The 16,736-nt window shown below is 42.0% G+C and overlaps 1 protein-coding gene across 4 annotated transcripts in view; it reads right to left on the minus strand.

The window, feature by feature from the left end:
• The window catches only part of LOC115112751 (E3 ubiquitin-protein ligase Arkadia-like), a 59,032-nt gene extending 42,910 nt beyond the window's left edge, over positions 1 to 16,122 (minus strand). For 2 of the 4 annotated variants that reach the window (XM_065013087.1, XM_065013086.1), the window contains exons 1-2: positions 15,715 to 16,119; positions 5,705 to 6,687 (exon numbers count right to left, since the gene is read on the minus strand). In XM_065013087.1, the coding sequence (XP_064869159.1) occupies positions 5,705 to 6,602 (898 nt within the window). In that variant the 5' untranslated portion in view covers positions 6,603 to 6,687; positions 15,715 to 16,119. Of the gene's footprint in view, positions 1 to 5,704; positions 6,688 to 15,714 lie in introns of all 4 variants that reach the window. The other 2 variants (XM_065013088.1, XM_065013089.1) reach the window with 2 other exon arrangements.
• Between the last annotated feature and the right edge of the window lie 614 nt (positions 16,123 to 16,736).

The following is a 16,736-nucleotide window of genomic DNA, read 5'->3' on the forward strand; positions in this document are numbered from 1 at the left end:
CTTGGCCATGTTCTGTAATAATCTCCACCCGGCACAGCCAGAAGAGGACTGGCCACCCCTCATAGCCTGGTTCCTCTCTAGGTTTCTTCCTAGGTTTTGGCCTTTCTAGGGAGTTTTTCCTAGCCACCGTGCTTCTACACCTGCATTGCTTGCTGTTTGGGGTTTTAGGCTGGGTTTATGTACAGCACTTTGATATATCAGCTGATGTAAGAAGGGCTTTATAAATACATGTGATTGATTGACTGATTGATTTATGAGACAGCCTACAGGGAGGAGGTGAGGGCACTCGATGTCACAGGAAAGCCAAAAAGATTGTCATGGACAACAACCACCCGAGCCACTGCTTGTTCACCCCACTACCATCCAGAAGACGAGGTCAGTACAGGTGCATCAAAGCTGGGACCGAGAGACTGAAAAACAGCTTCTATCTCAAGGTCATCAAGCTGTTAACCTCTCTAGGGTACGGTAGCGTCCCACCTCGTCAACAGCCAGTGAAACTGCAGGACGACAAATTCAAAACAACAGAAATCCAATAATTTTACACCATTTTAAAGATACACTTGTTGTAAATCCAGCCACAGTGTCCGATTTCAGAAAGCCTTTACGACAAAAGCAAACCAAACTATTATGTTAGGTCAGAGCCAAGTCAGAGAAAAACACAGCCATTTTTCCAGCCAAAGAGAGGAGTCACAAAAAGCAGAAATATATAAATAATGTATCTTTGATGATCTTCATCAGATGACACTCATAGGACTTCATGTTACACAATACATGTATGTTTTGTTCGATAAAGTTCATATTTATATAAAAAATCTGAGTTTACATTGGCGCCTTACGTTCAGAAGTTCCAAAACATTGATTTTGCAGAGCGCCACATCAATTTACGGGAATACTCATCATACACATTGCTAAAAGATACAACTGTTATGCATGTAATTTTAGATGCACTTCTCCTCAATGCAACCGCTGTGTCAGATTTTTTTTAAAACTCAATAATCTGAGTACAGCACTCAGAGCCCAAACAACCCAAACAGATATCCTCCATGTTGTGGAGTCAACAGAAGTCAGAAAATGCATTATAAATATTCACTTACCTTTGATGATCTTCATCAGAATGCACTCCCAGGAATCCCAGTTCCACAATAAATGTTTTTTTTTCTTCGAAAATGTCCATCCTTTATGTCCAAATACCTCCTTTTGTTCACGCGTTCAGTACACAATCCAAACACACGACGCGCGGTCACTGGGAGCAGATGAAAAGTCTAAAAGTTCCGTTACAGTCCGTAGAAACATGACAAACGATGTATAGAATCAATCTTTAGGATGTTTTTAACATAAACCTTCAATAATGTTCCAACCGGAGAATTCCTTTGTCTGTAGAATTGCAATGGAACAGAGCTAACTATCACGTGAACGTGTGAGACTGAGCTCGTGGCTCTCTGGCAGACCTCTGACTCATTCCCCTCCCATTCGCCCCCACTTCACAGTAGAAGCATCAAACAAGGTTCTAAAGATTGTTGACATCTAGTGGAAGCCTTAGGAAGTGCAATATGACCAATATCCCACTGTATCTTCGATAGGCAATGAGTTGAAAACCTACAAACCTCAGATTTCCCACTTCCTGGTTGGATTTTTTCTCAGGTTTTTGCCTGCAATATGAGTTCTGTTATACTCATAGACATCATTCAAACAGTTTTAGAAACTTCTGAGTGTTTTCTATCCTAATTATATGCATATTCTAGCTTTTATGGCTGAGTAGCAGGCAGTTTAATTTGGGCACACTTTTCATCCAAAATTCCCAATGCTGCCCCCTACCCTAGAGACGTTAAACAGCCATCACTAACACAGAGGCTGCTGCCAACATACAGATTCAAATCATTAGCCACTTTAATAAATGGATCACTAGTCACTTTATAAAATCTCAATCTAAATAATGCCACTTTAATAAAGTTTACATATCTTGCAATACTCATCTCACATGTACAGGTGAAGTCAGAAGTTTACATACACTTAGGTTGGAGACATTAAAACACTTTTTTCAACCACTCCACAAATTTCTTTTTAACAAACTATAGTTTTGGCAAGTCGGTTAGGACATCTATTTTGTGCATGACAGAAGTAATTTTCCCAACAATTGTTTACAGACAGATTATTTCACTGCATCACTATTCCAGTGGGTCAGAAGTTCACATACACCAAGTTGACTGTGCCTTTAAACAGCTTGGAAAATTCCAGAAAAGGATGTCATGGCTTTAGAAGCTTCCGATAGGCTAATTGATATCATTTGAGTCAATTGAAGTTGTACCCGTGGATGTATTTCAAGGCCTACCTTCAAACTCAGTGCCTCTTTGCTTGACATCATGGGGAAATCAAAAGAAATCAGCCAAGACCTCAGGAAAAAAATTGGAGACCTCCAATTCTGGTTCATCCTTGGGAGCAATTTCCCAAGGATGAACCAGAGATGAACGTACTTTGATGCAAAAAGTGCAAATCAAGCCCAGAACAACAGCAAGGACGTTGTGAAGATGCTGGTATCTATATAAAGTATTTATATCCACAGTAAAAGAGTCCTATAAATCCAGATAACCTGAAAGGCCACTCAGCAAGGAAGAAACCACTGCTTCAAAACAGCCATAAAAAAGCCAGACTACGGTTTGCAACTGCACATGGGGACAAAGATAGTACTTTTTGTCCTCTGGTCTGATGAAACAAAAATAGAACTGTTTGGTCATAATGACCATCATTATGTTTGGAGGAAAAGGGGGGAGGCTTGCAAGCCGAGGAACACCATCCCAACTGTGAAGCACGTGGGTGGCAGCATCATGTTGTAGGGGTGCTTTGCTGCAGGATGGACTGGTGCACTTCACAAACTTCACAAAATATATGGCCTCATGAGGAAGGGAAATTATGTGGATATATTGAAGCAACATCTCAAGACATCAGTCAAGAAGTTAAAGCTTGGTCGCAAATGGGTCTTCCAAATGGACAATGACCCCAAGCACACTGTGTCAAAATGGCTTAAGGACAACAAAGTCAAGGTATTTGAGTGGCCATCACAAAGCCCTAACCTCAATCCTATAGAACATTTGTCGGTAGAACTGAAAAAGCGTGTGTGAGCAAGGAGGCCTACAAACCTGACTGAGTTATATGAGCTCTGTCAGGAGGAATGGGCCAACATTTACCCAACTTATTGTCGGAAGCTTGTGGAAGGCTATCCGAAATGTTTGACCCAAGTTAAACAACTTAAAGGATATGCTACCAAATACTAATTGAGTGTATGTAAACTTCTGACCCACTGGGAATGTGATGAAAGAAATAAAAGCTGAAATAAATCATTCTCTCTGCTATTATTCTGACATTTCACATTCTTAAAATCAAGTGGTGATCCAAACTGACCTAAGACCGAGAATTTTTACTTGGATTAAATGTCAGGAATTGTGAAAAACAGAGTTTAAATGTATTTGGCTATGGTGTACGTAAACCTACGACTTCAACTGTATTTTCTACCACGTCTTGCATCTTGCCTATGCCACCCGACCATCGCTCATCCATATATATACATACACATATATATTTTTTTTAACCTTTATTTAACTAGGCAAGTCAGTTAAGAACACATTCTTATTTTCAATGATGGTATAGGAACAGTGGGCTAACTGCCTGTTCAGGGGCAGAACGACAGATTTGTACCTTGTCAGCTCGGGGATTCGATCTTGCAACCTTTCGGTTACTAGTCCAACGCTTTAACCACTAGGCTACCTTCCGCCCCATATATTTATGTACATATTCTTCTCCATCCCTTTACGTGTGTGTATTAGGTAGTTGTAAGTAATCTAACAATTTCACAAGATATTACTATTACTGCACTGTCAGAAATAGAAGCACAAGCATTTCGCTACACTCGCATTAACATCTGCTAACCATGTGTATGTGACCAATAAAATGTGATTTGATACACCCACAGACACACCCACACCCATCCTAGTCCTGTGATTTGTGCTTTGTTCATAAAATAGCCTAGCCTCTGACTGTGAGCTAATTCATCAATCAATATATGGGCAGCTTTTCTCATTGCTATTGAGCACACAAAGCAGGCAAGGTCCGACACAAACCAAACCTGGCTCGGGGATTAAAATGGTCTCTTCCACGATCAGAGGAGTAATGTACAAGAGCTTTATTTGGATAATTTTCTCTGAAAATAGCATTTTACTGGAGTCGTGTGTTTGAGAGTGTAACGAGCACTCGGTTGATGTTCACTTTCAAATCAAGTGTCTTTCCAAATAAAGGGGAGAGGGAGACAGTAAACAAAACACAGTTCTGGTCAGTGAGAGAGAAAAAGCTGCTGGCCTGGTGAAAGAAATCCCAATTCTGAGTGTCTTCAAATAGCCCTGGTATGACATCTTTCAGCAAGATGGAACAAAACCAGTGTAATGGTTGCTTGGCCTCTAGGCTACACATCTCATTTCCAGAGAACAACACCACAGAGGCCAAATATATTCCTCCCAATACAGTTACAGTGAGACTGGATAAAACTGTAGGAATAGGCTGTGTACATACACACTGTAAATGTACATTCTGAAAGCCATTCATGCATTCCTTCTTTTCTCGGTGGCTAAAAATATCAATTGGTCTCAATTCTGAGCAAAGCGGATTCACAGAAATTAGCTTGCATTACATATGTTGTCAAATGAATTTCTGGGGTGTGATGCAACACAGACTTTGACTTTGGCTAATGTGGACAAAAGTATGACATGTTTGGCTCTGCAACATCATGAATTCCATGACCCCCCCCCCCCCCACTCCATACTAACAAGGACAGCTGGGAAACAGAGCAGTTGGACACGAGTGAACGGTGCTACGGATGGAATCTGTGATTTAACTCTGGCTGGCTATTTAACAGTGAGCGACTCCTTTGACTCTGGTCTGACTTGTGGGTTGGCAGGTAGACTAGTAGTTAAGAGCATTGTGCTAGTAACCGAAAGATCGCTGGTTCGAATCCCAGAGTCGACTAAGTGAAAACTCTGTCAGTGTCCTTGAGCAAGAAACTTAACCCTAATTGCTCCTGTAAGTCGCTCTGAATAAGAGAGTCTGCTAAATTATTAAAGTGTAAGGACCAGTACAATTTACCCTGGTCAGAGCAGCTTCATGTCATAAGTCATTGCAAGCTCCGAGTCAGAGGAGTGAGGAAAATGTTCCTCTCTATGGGGATTGTGTGTGTGTTTTTTTCTCACAAAATGCCAGCTTCTGTTGTTGTGGGGGCGGGGGTGCTCATTTAGGAAGTGGGTTACTCTTTTGACACCTAGATGGAGCAGACCTTTACTGACAAGTTGCTGAAATACCAGCCCCTTGTGTCACGTCTAAACAGCCTTGGCTATCAGTGCAAACTTTGTAGTGCTGATATTTGGGATCTTCGGCCATGTACATAGGCTGACAGTACGTGGCCTTCAGATTGCAGACCTGCGTAGAACAAAGGCAAAGCAGCTAGCGAGGTACACCTCTGTCAGCAGTCATGGGCAGCTTAGCTGTATGGAGAAGGATGTGTTTTCTGTATCCATAAGTGTTCATTTTTCCAAGACCTATGAAATGTTTGAATCCTTCTCGACTGTAATGTGTAATTCAGAAAAAGTTTTTAAAATGTGTGTGCCCGTGCACAAGAGAAAAGGTCTGAAGCACGCACCAGAGAGCATAAGGAGGGTGAGTTTACCTGTGGCCACAGCTGCGCTGCTTGGCTGGCTGCTACTGCTGCTGACGTCGACATATAGCTCGTCCTCTGCCTCTGTGGACGAGGGTGAGGATGACTCGCTGGTCAGCTCCTCACTGGAGCTGCTGGTGCTGTGGAGCAGCGCGTATTTCCTGCGAGCGATTACCTCCCGCTTCTTCCTCTGGAGAAGTAGGCGCTCTTTCTGCTTCTGAGTCCGCTGGATGGCGCCGGGCCCAGGCTTCACAAACCGCTTCCTATGCAGTGACCGCCGCCCGCTCAGACACGGCCGCTTCAGCAGCACCGGCTCCATCTCCAACCGTGCCCACTTATGAGCGCGGCTTCCCCGAGTCCGACCCAGAATGGTGCGCAGACCCACCCCGGTCCCGCCCCCTGTGGTGGAGACCGGCGCCTGCTGTGCGGGCTGCAGTCCCCCTGCTGCTCCCGTCCCTCCAGCCTCCACCTCTTCCTCTGAGCTCATAGTATCCGAATCCCCGAAGCGCAGGCTGGAGGAGGGAGAGGAGGCACAGTCACTGAACGAGGACTCTAAGTTGCGTTCGTTCTCGCTGCGACGCTCCAAGAGATCTGGCTGGTGGCGCTGAAGGGGAAGAGAGCCCTCACTGACACGACCCTCCTTCAGGGAGCAGTCTGACGGCCCTGGTTGTTGGCTCTTGCGCTTTTTGCGTCCGGGCAGGGCCCTGTCTGGGTCTCTGCGGGCCCCTGTGTGGCTCAGGGGCCGGTGCCTAGTCTCGGCACACAGCTGTGCAAACTCGCTGCCTGCCTTGCCGATCACCTCCATGTTGGCAGGGAAGCTCTTGGCTGTCTCCATGGGCTCTGGGTTGGCCAGCGGACCCTTCAGGTGCTCCTGTCTACCCTGGGCCTCAGAGGGCACCTCGCTCTTCATGCTGCCTGGTCCACGCAGAGGCAATGCCAACTACACTTCCACCAGCTCCTATAGGTCCATTGGCGGCACCGCAACTAACCTAGTTCTGTGAAACAAGAGAAGATAAACGTTAGACACTAACAAAGTGCGATCATTATTTTTCAATGGAGTTTATGAACAGAAATATGGCCTAAATATATTATGATAATATTTACATGTGGTGGTAATATAGGTACACTCGCTATCTGGTTGTGTAGGCAAAAACAGTGCACCATGGTTTGTTTTTTGAGAGCAAATTAATTGAGGCCTTGGGCTGAGTCAGTTGTGTAGCATTTGTTTGATTATCCATTCCTGGCAGTGCATGACTCAGACTGGGTGGTAATCTGGGACTAATCTCAGTATGCTGGCTAGGCTTGATGCTGTAATGAAGGAAACTGATGAGCAAAGTAAGGTCATGCAGCCTGGTAATATGGAAAAGGTGGAAACAAACACTGGAGTATCTCTTTGACCAGTTGAATGTCTCCAGCTCAATTCTCTATTGTAGAGTGATAAAACCATGGAAAGGCTGCGTGGGGAGATTAGGAGACATCTTCATAATGGCATTACAGGAACAGAATGGACTGGAGAACTCGCTTATCGATATCTTCAGAAGGTACCAGGCTACAAGCAACCAATGCTAAGCATGAATCCCTTTGATATAGATCTTGTAAATAAAAACAAGCATGCTGGCATCAAAACACTAGCCTAGGAGAAACTCTTACCGAAATAAAAGCTTCTAGGCCTTCATATAGGCCTAACCTCACCACTTTCCTCCTTTCCATCCATCCCTCATTTATCACAATTCCCCTCTCCATCCCTCTTCATTTATCACACTTCCCCTATCCATCCCTCTTCATTTATCACACTTCCCCTCTCCATCCCTCTTCATTTATCCCACTTCCCCTCTCCATCCCTCTTCATTTATCCCACTTCCCCTCTCCATCCCTCTTCATTTATCCCACTTCCCCTCTCCATCCCTCTTCATTTATCCCACTTCCCCTCTCCATCCCTCTTCATTTATCCCACTTCCCCTCTCCATCCCTCTTCATTTATCACACATCCTCCTTTCCTAAAATTGTCTAGTCTAATCACACAGTTTCTATTTAAAAAAAGAAGCCTTTCACCAAGGGGAGGACAGAGTAAAATGTCTTCTGCTTCAGTGCAGTCACCTCAAGTCCTTTCCTTTGAATTATGAAAGCAGCCATCTGTTTAAAAAGGCATGTTAGCTCCATTCATTGGCCTACTTCTTGGTGTGTTGGAGTGGTATAACGTGCACACACAGCTGGCAGGGTGGTGTTTTCCTATACTTGATCCACCAGTAAAACACCTCAAACTAAGATTCAGAATAAAATCCCACTTTATGAGATGTTTTATTTAATGACACAAGTGAACTGGACATTGTAAACTATCCTTTAGAAGCCTTATAATGGTTGGCCTAATGAAGCCGTACTGATTAAACAGTAATGTGTAAAAGACATACTAATTGCCAATCTCCAGCCTGCAATATCCTGTGTATTGACAAGGCTCAGTTTGAAAACAATAAAGTCTATGGTATAAAGCATTGTTCACACTACAGGCTTTAATGCTCAAATCAGTTTTGTTTTTCAAAACTGCTTTGGAATACTGACTGTCCAAACAGCAAGTTACAAGTGACCAAATCGGATGTGTGGGAGTTCAGTCAAAATTATTTTGCTGACATGGCTATGCTAGTTGTCATTGTAACAATAGGTGTTTGCTCAGTAGTGGAGGCTGATTGGTGGTGGTGCTCCTGCTTCCTATCACTCAGAAGTTATGTAGCAAGCTGAGGTGACAACAATGGCTGCCATGGACATTTCCCAGTCACTTTGAATGTTCAAAATCCTCATGTAATAAGACTAAGCCTCAAACGATAAGATAGTAGCATAGGCTATAACAATGCACCCACAAGACACAAGCACACATTATAGTAAGTTAAGGTTCTGTTCTGTCTAAGCATCAAAAACATGTATTTACTGTTAGACGGGCCCTATAAAATCCACAATGCGGAGAATGACGGCAGAGTCACCGAATCCAGACATTAAAACAGAATTCAACAATATTCAAAAACATATTGAACTTAGTAGGGAATCAAGTAAATGTATTGAAAAGTAATACATTTCCCTAAGTTTATCATAAGACAAGAACAGAAAGCATCAGTCATTTGTATTTCCTGCAACTTTCTGAAGAGGCAATGAGAATGCCCGTCTGTGTGAGGTGCGAGCGTCTACCACTTTGTGTAGCTGTTAGCGACGATGCTAACTCAAACCTGTCTGATAGTTTGGGAGAGCTTTTCCATCTTTCTCAATTAATGTTAACTACTAAGTAGCCTATGCTTACCTGGCAGAATGATATCATGAGTATTTGGTTAGAAAACTCGACCATTATGTCTGCTCCAAAAACAGCATTCTCTTGCTAGGTGCTCACTTGAATTAAAAGGGTAATTACATTCCAAAATATAAATATCTTACATTTTTCCCCAGACTCAAATAATTGTCTCCTGGTGTGCTTTAAGCATTTTTGTGTTCTTAAAACATCAAATATTGTTGTTTTTCTATTAAAACGTCTGGTTGAGAGTAGAGGTCGACCAATTAATCGGAATGGCCGATTAATGAGGGCCGATTTTAAGTTTTCATAACAATCGGAAATCGGTATTTTGGGGCGCCGATTTTGCCGATTTTTTAAATACCTTTATTTAACTAGGCAAGTCAGTTAAGAACACATTCTTATTTTCAATGACGGCCTAGGAACGGTGGGTTAACTGCCTTGTTCAGGGGCAGAACGACAGATGTTCACATTGTCAGCTCGGGGGATCCAATCTTGCAACCTTACAGTTAACTTGCTCAACACTCAAACCACCTGCCTCTCATTGCACTCCACGAGGAGCCTGCCTGTTACGCAAATGCAGTAGAAGCCAAGTTAGTTGCTAGCTAGCATTAAACTTATAAAAAACAATCAATCATAATCACTAGTTACAACTACACATGGCTGATGATATTACTAGTTAATCTAGCGTGTCCTGCGTTGCATATAATCGATGCAACGCTGGGGGATGATTTAACAAAAGCGTATTTGCGAAAAAAGCATAATGGTTGGACGACTGCACCTAACCATAAACACCAATGTCTTTCTTAAAATCAATACACAGAAGTATATATTTTTAAACCAGCATATTTAGCTAAAAGAAATTCAGGTTAGCAGGCAATATTAACCAGGTGAAATTGTGTCATTTCTCTTGCGTTCATTGCATGCAGAGTCAGGGTATATGCAACAGTTTGGGCAGCCTGGCTCATTGCGAACTAATTTGACAGAATTTTACGTAATTGTGACATAACATTGAAGGTTGTGCAATGTAACAGGAATATTTAGACTTAGGGATGCCAGCCGTTAGATAAAATACCGAAAGGTTCCGTATTTCACTGAAAGAATAAACGTTTTGTTTTCAAAATGATAGTTTCTGGATTCGACCATATTAATGACCAAAGGCTTGTATTTCTGTGTGTTATTATGTATGTTATAATTAAGTCTATGATTTGATAGAGCAGTCTGACTGAGCGATGGTAGGCAGCAGCAGGCTCGTAAGCATTCATTCAAACAGCACTTTTGTGCATTTTGCCAGCAGCTCTTCACAAGCACAGCGCTGTTCATGACTTCAAGCCTACCAACCTAATGGCCGGTGTAACCGATGTGAAATGGCTAGCTAGTTAGCTGGGTGTGCGCTAATAGCGTTTCAAATGTCACCCGCTCTGAGACTTGGGGTAGTTGTTCCCCTTGCTCTGCAAGGGCCGCGGCTTTTGTGGAGCGATGGGTAACGCTGCTTCGAGTGTGGCTGTTGTCGATGTGTTCGAGCCCAGGTAGGGGCGAGGAGAGGGACGGAAGCTATACTGTTACACTGGCAATACTAAAGTGCCTATAAGAACATCCAATAGTCAAAGGTTAATGAAATACAAATGGTATAGAGAGAAATAGTCCTATAAATACTATATTAACTACAACCTAAAACCTCTTACCTTGGAATGTTAAAAGGAACCACCAACTTTCATATGTTCTCATGTTCTGAGCAAGGAACTGAAACGTTAGCTTCTTTACATGGCACATATTGCACTTTTACTTCTCCAACACTTTGTTTTTGCATTATTTAAACCAAATTGAACATGTTTCATTATTTATTTGAGGCTAAATTTATTTTTATTAATGTGTTATATTAAGTTAAAATAAGTGTTCATTCAGTATTGTTGTAATTGTCATTATTACAAATAAATTGTAAAAAAAAAAAAATTGTTACAAAAAAATGGAGAAGAAAACAAATAAATAAATACAGCCGATAAATCGGTATCGGCTTTTTTGGTCCTCCAGTAATCGGTATCGGCGTTGAAAAATCATAATCGGTCGACCTCTGGTTGAGAGCGAAAACCTGACAAAAACTGGAACATTTCAGAAACCTGGGAAAACTAAGAGAAAAGAATTTGAGAGAAAAGGAATTGGCAAAAAATTATAACAGATTTTATAGGGCCCTATGTTTGCACATCTCAGGCAAAGAAAAAGAAAAGCACCCAGCAACTGTGGTCAGGTCACAGTGTTTTCGCCGTAGCTACAGCAAATACTGCAATACTATCCGGTCTGTTGCATTCCATTCACTGACCCCGAGATCTTGATGTTACACAACACCACACATGAGCATGCATCACTATTAGCTTATTTAATGATCATAAAGTGTGTGAAAACCTGCACCTGGAAAGTAGTGCAGAGTGTAATTTGGTGTGTTCATGAGCATACACTAGAATGCAAACCTACTACAAAACCCAGTCAGTCAGTGAGTGCCTGGGGTGGAAGCCACTTCCCCCACCCATTATTTGGACAAGAGTAATTCCATAGTTATGGATGTTACATTTGCATGCAAAACCACAACTTTAGAGGTCTCACAGAATTGACAAACATAATATAAATTAAAAGTTTGATGTGTTTGTCTATAGTACCCCTTGGGGGGAGTGTATACAATATTGGCATGTTGGTTTCACTTTAAAATGACAAAATTACTTTCTCAGGTTGACCTTCTGCTGGAATTCTCCATATGCATATTAAACCCCAGTGGCCCATAAGTAGATTGAGGCATGCAGGAAACATAAGGATTGTGTGGGTGCTGGTCTTCAAACTGCAACGAAACCCTGAGTGGGTCAACCACTAGGGATCATCAAATCCTCACGAATCCTCCACAACTCGAGGGTTTGTGTAGCCCTGAGTTGACTACCATTAAAGCATGATATCCACCTCACAAACTAGACAACAGGAGAGGGTATCTGGCCAGGAGCCCTCAATGTGTAGCCTAGCCTACTAAAGAAAACAAACATTGAGAGTAGCACTGAACAAATACCTGATACAGTATTCATGAAAACACTTGTGTATCATGACTGTGTTTCCATCTCATGAGCAAAGAGAAGGAAGAGGATGCCGCAGGTGGAGACTTCTGGGAACTGGGGCTAGTATAACTGCTGCCAGGGAACCAAAGCCCCGACCCATGATCCTCTGAGGCTCCCCCTGTGAGCCACTGATGAGTCCCTGTGCCACAGAGCGAGCAGCGCCATGACACACAGCAGCCTCAGAGGACAGCCACCTTGGCAATCAATCCCCCCTGGCACCAAGGTGGAGACATTTCAGAGGAGAGGGCGTTTATGGGAAACTACTTTAGTTCATTCCTTGAGGAGCACAACGCAGACCTATCTTGAGCTTCTCGGCACACAGTTTCAGCAATGGCTGCTGAAAAACCAAATCTAACACCTACGCAAGGACACAAATTATTAAACCTATCCAAAACCTTTACCTAATTTAGCTTTTTCTATTTTGAGTGCAAGTTTGTCAATGTGTTCTGTGCAAGGTGTGACTCAAATTGTGGGGTGAATCGGAACTCATTATGCAGTACTTCTACCAGTCAATAATAGTAGAAAACAGTGCAATGAACTGCAGAACAGGAAGTTACACATTAATGTCTCTACAAAAAAAGGTTGCCAACATGTTAGCCAAGAAACAAAAAGCGAACAGCTTTGAGTAAGCGGGCACAGTGCGTCATACATTGCCGCTATGATTGGCCCTTCTGAGAAGCTAAGATGTCATCCTCATCCCAATCACAGGGGATCTTCTAATGCCGTATGAACCAACCAGCACTGCTAACATTGACAGCATTACACACTCCAAATGGGATGAAAATCCCCTAATGTGCTGACAAGAATGGCCATTTGTATAAACATATTAAAAAAAAAAACATTCAAAGAATGAACACCTAGACAACCTTTGAGTGATTAAGCATTAATTTCCTATTAGTGCATGGTACTATATATCCTACAAGGTTTTGACATCTCAAATACAGGCTTGAGAGAATAGTGCCATGATGTAGGCGTATTTCAATACTACTACAATTCTGTGGGCAGAACAGATGTGATTACTTCTGATGAACAGTCATATCACTATTTTTTATCAAGTCGAACTAAAACTGACAAATAAATAAATAACCATGCTGATGTGCTGAGGGGAAATGCTGAAAAAGGCCCCACTATTATCGTTCTATAACTGTGTCACTGCTCTGCAATATGGCATCCAGTGGGTTTTAGAAACTGCCATAGTAACAAGGGAATGTGTGTAGCTACAATTAAGTTCATTTCTAGCTCATATCATTTAAGGTGCTCTGCCATTTCCTAAAATTATAACAGTTTGCCTAATTTCAGTTTATGTGACAAAATAAGCAATAATAGTGTAGAGAATCATTGTACCATCTAAACCGCTGTGAAATATATTTTCCATAACCAAAAATATAGTATTTTCAGCTGCTTGAAGCTGGTGTACAAATCCGAAAGTAAAAGACGCAATAACTACATTTAATTACGTAAGCATAGAAATATAACACAGAACAGAGCTACCGCGTCCAAAGCCCCGTTTCCACTGGCACTTAAAATTTGGGCCAGATTCGACTTGGGTCGAGGGAAACCCGGGCCAGCGCAGCCCAGTTTCACAACTGGCGCCAGCTCGATTCGAATTCGGGTTGGTGACGCCATTACTATGCAACCACCAAGTGGATCACTGCTGGATGCGGATACGTTTAGCTGGCTTGTCTGGGCTTGTTGCTGTTAGCTAGCACATGAACAAGCGGTACTGCAGTAGCTAGACATAACACAAATTACCACCAAAGCTGGATCCTTTATTCATTTGTACACTACACAATAAACTTTTAAATGAGAACTATCACCCCTCAAATGCTAGCTACCAAATCAGAGTTGAAACACGCTAGCAGGAATTTTAGCTGGACATGTCGTATTTAAGCTAGCTACATCATATCAAACCGATCGCCTGGTTTGCTAGCTAGTTAATAGCCAACACCATGGCAAGCAAGGTAGGAATGATTAGTTATGCTAACAACGCTAACGTTTAGTTAGCGAACGTCAGCAAGCTAAATACATGGTTGACTGGCACTTCAACATCTTGCAGGCTAGCAACATCAGCGAAGCCAGCTGCAGTCACATATTGGCTACCTTGCAACATGACATCATTTATCATTTCTGGGGGGAGTGGAAATTTAATTTGAGCTATCCCACCAAGGCCAGCCCAGCCTGGGTTGAATTTAAAGTGCCAATGGAAACGCGGCTTTGGTGTTGCTTTCGATGAGAATGGCAGATCTATAACTTACATTTCTATGTTAATTTGTTCGGGTCACCAAAAAGTTACATATTGCAGCTTTAAATCAATCCAGTGATGCGTTATTGTTCTCCAAATTGTGACTATGAGATTAGGTGTCTTCTATCATAGATAAAGAGTGTCATCAACGCAAAAAGAATGGCATCAACATCGTGAACATAAACCAAAACATGTCATGAGGGAAGAAGTATTGGTGCTTCTTATACTGGAACAGTGCAGAGAATGTAGGGCAGGATAATTAACGATTGACTGGTCCCAAGTGTACACATCAAGTTTTCTAATAATGAGTCATTCGGTTGACAATGTTCTCCTTTATGCAAAAAAACAACGACATTTAAACCATTGTGACAGTATTTGCCTAATGTTTTCTGGCGTGTACTAGGCCTCAGTCAGAGATATTTCGTCGTTTGGTCTCTGGCTCTTTAGGCACATAACCCTAATTGTCCAAGCCTGTCTATTTCATCTTTATTTTTTTTAAGCATATTTATTTCATTTTTACCTTTATTTAACTAGTTAAGTCAGTTAATTAAGAACACATTCTTATTTTCAATGCCAGCCTATGAACAGTGGGTTAACTGCCTTGTTCAGGGGCAGAACAACAGATTTGTACCTTGTCAGCTCGGGGATTTGATCTTGCAACCTTTCGGTTACTGGTCCAACGCTCAAACCACTAGGTTACCTGCCACATAAATATTACAACCAAAGCCATACCAAATATGAAATAGACTGCTGCAAGTGTCTTAAGCATTTTGTTTTCTTCTCTAGCCATATTAACGTCAGTCAACAAACATAACACGCTACCAGGCTAATTTGACAGCGCAGTTTCATTACTTGTAAATATTGTGATATACATTTCGACATCATCCTCCTCATCCTGTCAGTTACAGATACAACATATTTTGATGTTGCCCAACTTTAGCCAGCACTAGTAAGCTAACGTTTAATTAAGTCAGTTCTACACGGAGTGGTTTTATTTGGTTAACCTAACGTTCGCTATTTGGGTTACGTCCGAGTTCATCGTAAAATGTAATAAAGAAATGGCTATAGCTACATGGCCTTGGCTTACTAGTTTACTTAGTTAGCAAGATGGCAAGGCTGCAAATCTTCACATTCAAAGGTTGGGTTTCTCATGAACTCGCTGATAATATCCTATTTGCTAATAACCAATGTAGCTAACTACCTAACTCGTTAGCTAGCCAACCCCAAATGGCTCACAAGACATTTTAGCTACTACCGTACCAAGCTAACATTAACTACTGAATCTTCAGAGCAAACAATAGCTTGTTAGCTAGCTACAGTACGCTGGCTACTGTCTGATCGTGTTAGCCAGCTAACGTTGAGAGAAAAACAAAGACAGTTATCTAGCTAGCTAACGTATATTGATTGACTGAACACATACCTGTACTCTCTTGAAAGTGGGCTTCTGTGTTCTTTCGTGGCTCCCTTTGAATTACATATGCCCTGGATGAACTTAAATAAGGGGCACAAGTAAATCGCGATCGAACGACAGTCACCGGGTTGTGAAACTGACAACAGGAACAAAATCGAAGTGGGCCCGTGGCAATACCAACGTCGTTACAAATCAGCGCCTGAATGAAGACCCGAGAGAAAAATACTTAATATTTTTCCTGGCTTTATGTGGCATATTAACACAGTACGCAATACATACTGTTTTTTCTACGAAAAAACAGAAATTCCATTCCATTTGCCATCAGGGCCCTCGATGAAGTCCCCATTCCTGCCTCTTCGAGGCGACCACTGTTGTTTACCCAGCTCGACTCGTCCGTTTACTCTCGATGGCAACGAGGTTGGGTTGCTGGACTTGTGTGAAGCTAGCCACAATAAGGATTCGCCACAAAAGTGTCTGGAATTTGCAATTCGCCTTCAAAATAAAAGGCTCCCATTGAAACATGCAAACGGCTACAAATAATGGAATAATGCCGTATTTTGAATAGATCCTACTTCACAAGGTTGAAATGTTGATAATTAAATTAAACAAAATACAGTAGTAGTTAATTTGACCAAAAAATTATTGGAGTCGCACTGTGAATGTATTAGATTTCAGAACTGTGTTGGGGACATACTTATATGCCCTGTACAGCCTTATCTATTGATGTTGGGTCCATGAACTGGGGTATCAGCCTACTTGTGACACCCACAGAACACAACTGTGAAGAGTCTAAGCTCACCAGTCAAACTACTGTATATTGACATTCATATTGCAATGTACAGCCTTACCCATGGCTCTTAGGTCCATGAAATTCTACATAGCAAATTTTTAGGCTGATACCCCATTTCATGGAGCCAAGAGCCATAGGTAAGGCATAAATCAAATCTAACTTTTTGTCACATGCGCCGAATACAACAAGTGTAGTAGACCTTACCGTGAAATGCTTACTTACAAGCCCTTCACTTGAACTG

Source organism: Oncorhynchus nerka, linkage group LG28 (assembly GCF_034236695.1).
Source record: "Oncorhynchus nerka isolate Pitt River linkage group LG28, Oner_Uvic_2.0, whole genome shotgun sequence".
In the NCBI taxonomy this organism is placed as follows: Eukaryota; Metazoa; Chordata; class Actinopteri; order Salmoniformes; family Salmonidae; genus Oncorhynchus; species Oncorhynchus nerka.